The sequence below is a fragment of the Cyprinus carpio genome, chromosome A16 (assembly GCF_018340385.1).
Source record: "Cyprinus carpio isolate SPL01 chromosome A16, ASM1834038v1, whole genome shotgun sequence".
Classification (NCBI taxonomy): Eukaryota; Metazoa; Chordata; class Actinopteri; order Cypriniformes; family Cyprinidae; genus Cyprinus; species Cyprinus carpio.
Genome location: NC_056587.1, coordinates 267,254 through 279,961, shown reverse-complemented (window position 1 = coordinate 279,961; position 12,708 = coordinate 267,254). Strand labels below are relative to the sequence as shown.

The 12,708-nt window shown below is 35.5% G+C and overlaps 1 protein-coding gene across 3 annotated transcripts in view; it reads left to right on the top strand.

Annotated features, from left to right (window-relative positions):
* The window catches only part of lars2 (leucyl-tRNA synthetase 2, mitochondrial), a 57,724-nt gene that overhangs the window by 15,570 nt on the left and 29,446 nt on the right, over positions 1-12,708 (top strand). For all 3 annotated transcript variants that reach the window (XM_042771929.1, XM_042771928.1, XM_042771927.1), the window contains 4 exons: positions 1,981-2,072; positions 2,176-2,236; positions 4,505-4,594; positions 5,129-5,272. In XM_042771929.1, coding sequence (XP_042627863.1) covers positions 1,981-2,072; positions 2,176-2,236; positions 4,505-4,594; positions 5,129-5,272 — 387 coding nt within the window. The remainder of the gene's footprint in view (positions 1-1,980; positions 2,073-2,175; positions 2,237-4,504; positions 4,595-5,128; positions 5,273-12,708) is intronic.

Sequence of the window (12,708 nt, the reverse complement as noted above, 5' to 3'; positions counted from 1 at the left end):
CAGCATCTCCTCCTGTATAGCGCTCGCTCTCCTCACGTCTCTGCTGCTCTCTTCAAGAAACACACATCCACAGTTCTGTCACTGTTTACTCACTCGTGTGACGTTTCACACGAGTAACGGAGAACTGCTGCAGAATATTACTGGTGCATAGTGACCATGACCCTCAACAGCACAATAGTAATACATTCCTTTGTTGATTTCATTAATTATTAGAATTTAAATGATAAATAAATAAATATTATTATTATTGTTGTTAGGTTTTTTTTTTCAGAGAAAGTAATATATTGTATTGATTGTTTAATAATTATAATGTAAATTATATTTTAATAATTTATTTTTTTCTATAGTACAATACTAATATATTCTTTTGTTGATTTCTTTAATTATTCTTATTTATTTTAATTATTATTTCTTATTCAAACAATAATACAAAATAATACATTTAATATAATTATTTCTTGTTTATTATTAGTAGTATTGTTATTACATTTTATTATTATTGTTTTATAGTCATGCTGAAAGGGGAAAAACGACCCGACTCCACATCAGTCTGAAATCTAGAGGATGCTTTCAGAGAGTTCATGCTCTCCATTAAACACTTCACCACACGTACAGTGTTTATGACCGTTTCATTAGTCACATCTCTCTGAGCTGTCCATCTGTTGTAACTCTTCCCGGTTTAGAGGCTGTAATCCACGCTGGAACAGGGAAGTTCATCAAACCTGGCAGAAAGTTGAAAAACCTTTTAGGTTATTTAGGCCTTGTAAACTGTGAACTCTGGGACCATCTGAAGAGAGGTTAGTGGTTTGCTAGACTGATGTTAGTAAGGTGTTCTAAGTGGTTGCTAAAGGGTTGTGGGTGGTTGCTAGGGTGTTGTTAGGTGGTTAAGATTTTCTGAGTGGTCACCTCCCAGGACTGCGTTCCCAAACAGCAAGCATTCTCCTCCGAAATCAATGACGCTCTGAGGCGGAAGGATTTTTTATATGTGGAAATTATTATATTCAGTGGCTATTGATATTTAGTTCCAGTTTATCAAGAAGTGACAGTTTTGTTCTTGGATGGTGCTTTATTCGCAAATGTTTCATGTGATATTCCAAGTTAAATTTGCAGCTTTGGATGACAACATAGCTACTGATTATTGAGAAATGAGTATTTGATAATGCACTTACTTTCTGATCAAGATTTATGCATTTGAACTGCATATAAAATGCACATCCATTTGGATTACAGTTTTAAGATAAAACAGTCAGTCATACATAAGAAACAGAGTATGACTGACAAATAAGCATCACATTAAAGGAAAAGTTCAACCAAATATGAAAATTTGCTGAATATTTACTCACCCTCAGGCCACACGATCGGTAAATGAGTTTCTTCATCAGATTTGGAGAAATGTATCATTCCTTCACTTGCTCACCGACGGATGCTCTGCAGTGAATGGGTGCCGTCAGAATGAGAGTCCAAACAGCTGATAAAAACATCACAATAATCCACAGCACTCCAGTCCATTAGTTAATGTCTGGAGAAGACAAAAGCTGCATGTTTCTAAGAAACAAATCCATCGTGAAGATGTTTATAACTTCAGACCATTGCTTATACATCCATAATAACGCTTCCTCGAATCAGGAGAGAAATCTGCACAGATTACAAGCCAAAATAGTACTAAACAATTGTGATGTGAGAGACAGCAGGAGATGGACTTGTACACTGGAGGGAATGTTGTTATGCGTTATGGAGGGCACCCATTCACTGCAGAGGATCCATCTGTGAGCAAGTGCTACATTTCTCCAAATCTGAAGAAGAAACAAACCCATCCTAATCTTGGATGACCTGAGGGTGAGTGAAGCACATTTTCAGCAAGTTTTCGTTTTGGGTGAACTGTTCCTATAAGCTGGATTCACATTGTCGGTTGTGGTGAATTAGGAAAGAAGACCCGCGGTGTTTGATGTTACTAACAGCTCGATGTTGTTTGTCTTGCAGGTGTTGAACCCGATGGGCTGGGATGCGTTTGGTCTGCCGGCTGAGAACGCCGCCATCGAACGAGGCCTGGACCCAGAGGACTGGACCAAAAGGTGCGGAGCCGAGGGGCGCTTGATGCTTATCCAAACACTCTCAACTACACACACATAACGATCCAATCTAATTATCCCGCACGCCTCTCTCTGTGTCTAACAGTAATATCGAGTCCATGCGGAAGCAGCTGGACAGTCTGGGGCTCTGCTTTAATTGGGATCGGGTGAGTGAGAGCCTGCATTCAGCTGATGGGGGACCTGATCTTGACTTCGGTGTCTTGCATCATTGCATCAGTATACTTTCTTATCTCAGACTTGGTTTCAGAGGTTCTTCTTAGACACACACTGTTTCTGCATCAAAGGGCATTGCAGCAGACGGTACAGCACAACTGTGTTTATTACTTTCTTAAAATAGTTACAAAAGAAAAACCATTGAACCATTGTTTTAAATCAGTTTCCTAAGGTACTGGAAAATATGAAAAAGTCATGGAAATTTTGGAAATTTCCACTCCTTTATGCCAATAGTGGACTCTGATTTACAACCCATGTACACTCACTGACACTATATTGACCGTAATGCAATGTGGAGAGGATTGCTGAACTAAAAAATTAATGCAGGATTTTTTTGTTTTCTTTTTTATACTATAAACTATAAACTACCATTCAAAAGTAAAAGTAAAAAAAAAAAAAAAGCCTCTCTGCTCACTGAGTCTGCACTTGTTTGATCAAAGATACAGTAAAACATAAATATTTTGACATATTATTGCAATTTAAAATAACTGTTTTCTTTGTGAATATATAGTAAAATGTAATTTATTGATGTGCAGCTGTATTTTCAGCATCATTACTCCAGTCTTCAGTGACACATGATCTTCAGAAATCATTCTAATATGATGATTTGCAGCTTCATATTTTTGTGAAAGCCATTATGTCATTTTTAATAATTATTTGATGAATAGAAAGAACAGCATTTATTTAAAATAGAAATTTGGTAACATTTTGTAACATTATAAATGTCTTTACTGACACTTTATATCAATTTAATGCATCGTTGCTGAATAAAAGTATAATTATTTTTTCATTCTTATAAAAAACAAAAACAAACCCAAACGTTTGAAAAGCAATGCATAAAAACAAAATTTTAAAAATAGCTAATAAGTGATTAAAATTTCAGTTAGTTTGATCATGTCAGTAATTTTTTTTCTCTAGACTGATTTATTGAGGTAACAGAGAGAATTATTAGTTTGATTGATTAAAGAGCCTTTAAATGTTACTCTGGACCTTTCTGTTATACACTGTTTATTATTATTATTATTATTCATTAATTGAATGCATTTTTCATAAATTGACACAAAGCACTCTTTAAAATAAAAAACTAAAAAAATTAATGAATATACAAACCTCTCCTGCGTGTTGCTATTTAAACCCAGAGTGCCTTTGAGGAGGCTTTTAGTGGGTGCTGTGTGTGTGTTGGCCGTGTTTCTGTGCTCTCTGGCAGCAGGACGGTGTTGGACTGTCGCTGTGGTAATATCCAGCTGATGAGCAGCTCTGGGCTTGTGCCAGACGTGCCACTTTGAGTTCAGTTTTGCCTAATTGGATCAGAGAATATCTTCTTCATGCTCTCAGAGTTCGTTAAGTGCTACAAACTCAGGGTCTGGCTGTCTAAGGCCTTTTACTCAAGACTCCCTTCAGTTTAGTCACACTACCAGCCAAAGTTTTCTACATAGATTTGACTATTTTATAAATTTTACAATAATTTGAAAGACTATTGACAATGCATTGAGACTAACAAAAAAGGATGTATGGAAATTAAACCTGTAAAGCCTGACATATCAAGTAACGGTTGAAGCTGAAATTGATCAATTAATTAATCTATATTGAAATGGAATATTTCTAGATGAAACAACATATTTTTTTTTTGTTTTGTTTTGTTTTTTTTTTAAAGCATGTTTTTGTCGAGTGTCATATTTGATACACTGAGCTTTAATGGCTCATGAAGTGTGATTCAGTGAGAAATTGAGGTCAAACTTTATTCAGGGGCCCAAACTGAGCAAAAATATGCAGTTTGGTGCAGATGCTGAGATTCATTTGACCAGAAAGTAAGATGAATTGCTGATGCTTATAATGTAAATGTCATCCACACCACTCGATATCTGCCAATAATGTGTCATATAAATAATACAAAAATAAAACAAAAATAAAATCCAATTAAAAGATGAACAAAAAAACAACACACAAAAGCTCCTAAAAACACACTTAAGACCACACTGATTTTTCTATAAAATGATGTCTGATGATGTCTGGATAATCAAGCGAAGCCGAGCTGCTTCAGTCCAGTAAGTATTCCTCTTGAGTATATGTGTCAGAAAAGTATCTGTACTATTGTTGTTGTTTAACCCTGTATGTTGTCACTGATGCATTGGATATTTCAGACATTTATGTTTTAAAGTGAAATTTACCTTCTTTCATTTCATTGTCTAATCTTTTGTCAGGAGGTCACTACATGTCTGCCCGATTATTATAAGTGGACCCAGTATCTGTTCATCAAGCTGTTTGAAGCTGGACTGGCCTATCAGAAAGAGGTGAGAACATCATCCGTCTTTACTGATGAAAGATGAGTTAACTTCAAAAGATCATCTGATTTTCTTACAATAATAAACAAAGTTATGTTTAGAGAAAAAAACTTTCATTTAAAACAGTATGCAAGGATGCATGAAATTGATCTAAAGTGACATTTACAAAATATATTTATACAAAAAAAAAAAATGTTTTTTGAACCTTCTGTTCATCAGAAAATCCAGAAATATAAAAAGTATTATGGTTTCCTCAAAAATATTCCACATCACAACTGTTTTCAGCATTGGTAATAACCAGAAATGGTTCTTGAGCAATCATGTGGTTCCTCTGAAAGACACAGCTGTGTGAATTTCAAGAGAAATGACTCCATACATCCAGTTAAAAATCACATCGACACCAGGTCAGAGAAAATGATAGATAAAAGTCAGTGTTAGAAGACAAAAGGTCCAGCAGTATCTGCAGATTCTACCTGCTTTAATATTTAAATCGAATGCAGTGACATTGAGACATCTGAAGTGAAGTGTTGAACTGTGTGTCAGGCGCTGGTGAACTGGGACCCTGTGGATCAGACGGTTCTGGCAGATGAGCAGGTGGATGAAAGCGGTCGCTCCTGGAGGTCTGGAGCCCCGGTGGAGCAGAAGCTGCTTAAACAGTGGTTCATCAAAACCACCAACTACGCCAAGGTACAACAGCCTGCTAGTAAACTTCACAAATAGTAAAAAATAAATAAATAAATACACAACAACATCGAATTAAAAATGACATTTTGAAGTAGAAAGATAATATACAATAATCTGTTTTATTTACTTTGGAAAAAAAAGTGTTTACATTGTAATGAAAATAAAACAGTATGCTTTAAAATATTTGTTTAGATTAGACATAACTGTGTGATGCAAGACAGTTCTGAGCTGATGTTTTTTTTTCAGCGGATCAGTCAAACTAATTCATTAATTAGTCAGAACTATTTTTTACTGAATTATTTGGAATTTAAATGATTATATATATTTATATATATTTGTATGGAACTTAAATTGTGTGTGTATATAAAATTTAATTGCACACACACACACACACACACCCACACACACACACACACAGACACACACAACACACACACACACCAATATATTATATATAGAGAGAGAGAGAGAGGAGAGAGAGAGAGACCACTTGAACATCTCAGTTTCTCTGGATTTACTAAGTATGAGTTTAAGTAAGATGTTAATATATTGTTTTATTCTAGAAAGGTCTGAAAAAATTTATGCCAAATTTCAAATAAAAAAAAATGTTACTTAGAGCTTTTTTTTTTTGTTGTTGTTGCCGGAAATGACAATTGGTCAAAATAACAAATGTTGTTCTGCCAAATATTGATTTCTTAACCCTTCTTTTTGTTATTTTGACCAGTTGCCATTTCATGAACTAAATGACGACATTTAAAATTTAGAAGAAATGTCATCAGTAAGTTACAGAATAAAACAACTATTGCTTTTTACTCAAACACATAACTATAAATTGTAAACCCAGAGAATTTTCAAGTGGTTTCTAAATTTTTTTCCATAGCTATATATATTAGTTATATAGTTTTTATTATTTAATGATACATTATTTATAAATTGATGTATTTGTAGAGAAATGTCTCAGCTAATGAACAATGTAAGGATACAGGTTTTTCTGAAAATGTTTTTTTTTTTTTTTTTCAAAAATGTGTATTTATTCACTTCATAACTTAATTTGTGTCAACTCCGTCAGGCGCTTAAAAAGCATATTTTAATTTGATCCACCCAATATGAAGTCTTCAGTGGTATTCAGCAGATATATTTTTTCCAGTTTTAATGAACAATCCAATCCCTACATTTCTTAATTTCCCACCGTCCTTTTAAATATAAACATGTATAACCTTTGTTCTTTGAGCACATAGACATGTTATCATGTAGTGCCGTTCATGTTTTACTATTTTAAAACATTATATTGAAATAAAAGAATAAAATCTTTATTTCAGAGAAGAAACTTTTATCTGAAAGTGTTAAAACTGACAAAGGTCCAACTGAGGTTACAACAACTGATTGACAAGACAGCAAATTAAGACAACTAGCTAATTTTTAAACTGATATTTAAATGAATACAATAATCATTGGATGTGTCAATCTGAGTCTAGTAGCTCACAAAATACAAGAAGCTTATGTTGGGTTCAGTGTAATGGTCAGCATTGTTATGTGCTGCCTGTAGCAGCAACAGAAATCTTCCTAATGTGAATCCAGAGGATCTGTAGGCTGTCTTTAAACCCCATCAGTTACTGTATTTGTACAGTATTGTAATATATAGCCTTAAAAATTACTAGAAAGTCTATGGCAAAAGACATTGCAATTTTTTTTTATCTAACAGATCTGAATTTTAAAGTCTTTTTACAGGGTGCCATCATAATATTCCAGAACAGCATGTTTTTATGAGATATTCAGATTTGGCAATCAGATGCTCTCTGTTATAGCAGTGTGCTTCATTGTGAATCCACACTAACATGCCTGCAATTTATTACTGTACAATATCTGCTGCAGCGAAGCTGGCTTGAGTGCTCTCCATTTTCATTATACTTCTTCTATTTAAAAATATATATATATATTCCACCCACACAATAACTGGTTGAGTGTCCTGTGAGTCTAAATCAGTTTAACCGCTCAAGATCTCACGGAGGTGGCCTGTCTGTGCTGAAGATTTGGAGGCTTATGATGCCCTCGAGTCATTTGCAAATGATCATACATGAACACCACTGTAGTGTGCTAATTATCAGTGGAGGCGTCGGTTAAAAAATCATGTTGGAAGCAAATTAGTATTGGTCTTAATTAAGTTTAAAATGTGAATGTTGGCTGTGGAATTCAGTCTTATGTAATGTAGAATAGCAATAAAGCTTGCCATAAAATATAACTCATTTAGACAGTTCAAAACAACAGACCTGTGCACTGAGACTTTCCAGTCATTCTCCGTGGCAGCGCTGAAGAGATAAATTACATAATGCATTGATTGCAGGCCTAAGGCATTTCCTTTCCTTTTAACATTCTTAAATCAATATACGTTTATTTGAGAAGGTCTGAGAAATTTTGAGAAATTACTCATGATATTAAATCTTGTTTATCAAAATTGAGTTTATGCTTAAAGGAACAGTTCACCCTCTGGATATCGAAGATTAGGATGAGTTTGTTTCTTCATCAGATTTGGAGAAATGTAGCATTCCTTCACTTGCTCACCAGTGGATGCTCTGCAGTGAATGGGTGCCGTCAGAAATGAGAGTCCAAACAGCTGATAAAAACATCACAATAATCCCCAAGTAAACACACCACAGTTGGATTTTGTTGGGAGAGAACAACAGATGGACTTTTTCACTCGAGGAAGTGTTATTAAGGATTATGGACTCCCATCTGGATTTTAGCTGTAAACAACAGTTTTAAGTTAAAACATCTTAATGATATATGTGTTTCTTACAAACACACAGCTTTTGGCTTCTCAAATCATTAACTAATGGACTGGCATGCTGTGGATTACTGTGAAGTTTTTATCAGCTGTTTGGACTCTCATTCTGACGGCACCCATTCACTGCAGAGCATCCATTGCTGAGACACTGATGCAATGCTACATTTCTACAAATCTGATGAAGAAACAAACTCATCTACATATTGGCAGCTTGAGGGTGAGCACATTTTCACTGATTTTTTTCTTACCGCTCTGAAATACTTTTTTCATTGTTTTAAGCTTGAACTTAATTTTGATACATTTAGGCCCGGTTTCACAAACAGAGCCAGAGCAAGATTATTTTCAGTTGAGACAGCTCAAACATGAATAGTCTGGAACTAGCTTAAGCCTTGTCTGTGAAACCGGGGGTTAAATTTTTAAACAAGACTTAATATCATGTCATTTTGCTTCTCAAGTAAATGTATCTTGATGTAAGAATGTTTAGATATTTGTACACTGGAGAACAAGCACAATAAAAAAAATATTGAGTAAGAAAATCTCTTTTTTGCAGTGTTTGTAAGTGCAAACAGAAGAAAACGGATATGCCCACATTTTATTGATAAATGGCAGCATTAGCTCAGTTTTAAGAGGTAGAAGTTGACAGGCATCAACAGGAGGTCATTCCAGTTCTCGCTCAGCATCTCTTCCCTCGTGAGCTGATTGAATTGAGCCCTGTGTCCCGTATAGTTCGCCGGTATTTCCTGCTGGGCTGAGTCCCAGTGGAATCAACCCTGTTCCTCCCGGTTCAGATTGACTCTATGTGAGGTGTGAACGGCAGCTGGTTTGCTTGGTTCTCCACCTCTGATTGCACTGGGATTGAGAGCCTGAGCTCTGCTGGAGGGGAAGTGGCACTTCTGAACCCACAAACATATTTTTTGTTCACTACTGCTATTATATTGTGTTAAAAGCTATTATTATGCAACCTATAACTTGCAAGCGTATTCATTCGATGATCCCCAAAAGCACACTGCCTGGCAACCAGCCATAACACATCTTTTCTTTAGAAAAAAGAAAAATATCCACTCTGTAAAAAAAATGCTTGTAATTTTTTACAGAAAATGACAAAACCAGTTAACTTGTGGTAAGTTGCTATGGCATTGTATATACAATAAAATTTTTACACTTTTTAAAATGTTATATTCTATAGTAATAATTTACAATAAGTTTCTGTTAGTTAACTAGTATTAACTAATACTGAGCAATACCTTTGTTACAGTATTTATTCATCTTTAACTTTAATAAAAATACTGTTAATTGTTAGTTCATGTTAGCTCAGGTTCATTAAATAATTTTAAGAGATACAGCTTTTGATTTCAATAATAAATGTTAAAGTTAACTAATAAATGCAAAGTTTACATCCAGTTTGATTAATAAACTCATTTTGACACAGATGGGGGGTTTAAAGGGGCTGGCCCTGTTGAAAAAAAAACAGCATATGTTGGTTAGGTATGTTTTGCAGCATGCTGGTTTGAGCTGGTCCTGAGCAGGAGCTAGTTGCTTAGGACCAGCACATGACCAGCTTAAACCAGCTCAAACCAGCAGTCATGCTTCAAAACATACCTAACCAGCATATGCTGTTTTTTTCAAGAAGAGGAGTAGCCTAGTTCTGCAGCATGTTGCTAGTAACATGCTAAACCATGCTAGCAGCATGCTAAAATGCTACAAACATACTGTAAACATGCTAGCAATGCATTAAAACATGTTAACTACATCTAGAGAACAGGCTAAACCATGCAACACTTAAGAAATGGTAACATGCTAACATTGCTAAGAAACATCTGGTTTTGGGGTTGGTTTCTTAGTGATCTTATTAGGTCTAAAAGGCAGTCGCACACCGGACGAGAAGCGTGCAAACAAACATGTTTGATATTTTCAGCCAGTTTTGAACCACACATTGTTTTAATTTGTCATGCATCTACAACAAGGTGCACACTTCTGAGTTCGTTGTGATCGGAATGACTTTAAGTCTGGTAGTGTGTGATCCTCAGTCATTTAGTGTATGCCCAGTTTGTCCTTTGTTACTGTTAAGGAAGTCAGTAAGTGTATAATGACTACCGTTTTAATATCGGTTTCAAGCTGGAATACACTACTTGTAATATCTGACCAGATTTTAAAACACTAGGCATCATACACTCATCGACTTTGTAAATAGTCACAGAGGAAAAACTGATCATCTTACATACGTTCGATCGCTCCGATCACAAAAATCACACAAAATTTGCATCCTTATTTTTATCTCTTGTAGGCTATTGTAAAATGATTTTTACTGGGGACTGAACTGTTTGAAATGGTTATTTGGAGATCTAATGAGATCAAAGTGGTCCTACTGAGGTTTTATTTATTTAATAGTTTGTATCTGACTTTTTTTTGCCTGTCAATAGAATCTCAAGCCTAAAGGCCCGTTCACACCAAGAACGATAACTATAAAGATAACTATAAAGATAACGATATTAGCGTCCACACCAGCGAACGATATCTTCTGTTTATTCTAAGCGCATGCTCGTCTGCCGCTTTAAATCCTCGAGCGCGTTACAGCAGGATGGATTCTGATTGGCTGTCAATTTTTTATTGTTCAACAGCTGGAAAAAAATCATTTTGAAAGTGATTCCAACGATATCGTTTTTCTTTGTCTTTATCGTTATAGTTGTGGTGTGGACTCTGCTGTTCTTTAATACTGAAAACGATTTTTAGAACTATATCTTTATCGTTATCTTTATAGTTATCGTCCTTGGTGTGAACGGGCCTTAAACCTTTAAACTTCAAGCTTTTAGAACTATATAGAACTAGGCCAGACGTTGTCAAGCCGACAGGCATGTCATCAAACTTAATCTAATTAACAACTAACTTTTTTTGAGTAGTGTGTCTTTAGCTTAGCAACATCCCTGATAGGACACGTACATCACAGAGGCGTCTGCGTTTACATCTGCAAGACATATTTTAGGGTGTTTGCTCATCTGCAATACATCTATAGGACACTTCCTATCAGATGTCAAATAGACGTTTAGAAGATGTCTTTAAGATGTTTATGATTTAGAGTGCATGTAAAACGCACATCTCAAAGAACTCTATCAGATGTTTGTACACAGCAGATGCTTTCCAGATGAAGCGATCTTTAACAGACATCTTGCAGATGTACGTGTGCTGTCTAGGATGCTGACAGCAAATGTTGTAGACGTCAGTAGCATCTCCATTGTGTTTGTGTCTAGTTGCTTCCTGTTTAGAGTTCCAGATCAGCTCAGTTTTGTGTAGGATGACGCTTTAGATCAGGTCAAAGCTGCTCACTGAAACAGTGTATGTGTAAGTGTGTGTTGATTCACTCTCTGTTGCTGTCGGATGTGTTGAAATGACACAGCATGTTCCTGCGATTCACAGAGACTCTCATTCTCTCAGTAGTGGAGGGGTGTGTGTGTGTGTGTGTTTATTTGTGCATATCTGAAAAATTGTCCTGTCCATTAAAAATGTCATTTGGTGAAACCAGAAGCAACATGTTTCTTACACCTTGTATAAATGTGAGTGCACACATCTTTATCATTATTTTAATGAAAACAGCTGAAAGTGACATAAATTATAAATTCATAAATATAATTTTTATTTTGGGGGAGTTGCACCACATGACATTTGACAACCTGATCTAGCATTTCTTTTATCCAATTTTCTAATATTTTAGGAGACTTGTTGGCCTTGATATGTAGTCAGAAGGGTTTAAATGATATAATTTTCTGTTATTCTGCATGTTGGTTGCACCTTGTAAAAAGGCTAATAAACAACCACCCAGAACACCTTAGAGATACCCTTCCCACAACTCCCTAACTTCATGGCGCTGAGTTTTGTTCAGGAATATTTTCACATCCAGTTCATTAAAGCGCTCTTTCATTAAACCTTGAACATATAGTCATACAACGTGTATGCAAATAATTTTGTCTCCTAACAGATTACCAAACACTTGCTAGCTTGCATCACTTTTTCCACTGTTTTATAGATTTGTGTGTTGCCATGGAGATTCTCTATATGGTATCAGAAATGTTCTCTATAGCCTTGTTGAACCATGTTTTATCTGAAAGCATGGACAGGTTTGAATAGAGAGATGTAGCTTTTGGTTTGGCTCTTCTGCCATTCTTGGCTCTTTGAGCGTTTTGTTTGCCTCTTACACCTCGCAGTGTGTCCAAGTCAGATCTAAGCGTGTTTGCAGACTGAATGCTGGCAGGCCTGTTTGGCTGATAAAATCCTCTTCTGCATTACAGGCTGTGAGAATCCAAATCAGAAATTGCATGGACATCTTTGGTGAACATTGTTTTTGGGTCACTGTAACTGCAGATTTATAATCAACCTGAAACAATGTGATTCGGAAATTAACGGGGTGCAAAAATGCCACCAAAATGAACAAAAATATCACAATAATTCAAGATACGGATGCAAAATAGAAGCACAATTAATTATGATTGTCACAATTAAAGTAAAATGGGAATAAAAAATGAAAAGTGTTGATGGCGGAATTAGATTTAGATCTGCTGCATTTCTTTTGTGTTTTTGCAGTGTTGAGGTCTGTCAGAAAATAATTAAGAATGAAAGAGGATTGACACGCTACTAAACACATGAGGTTTCTCCAGAGCAATGCTTT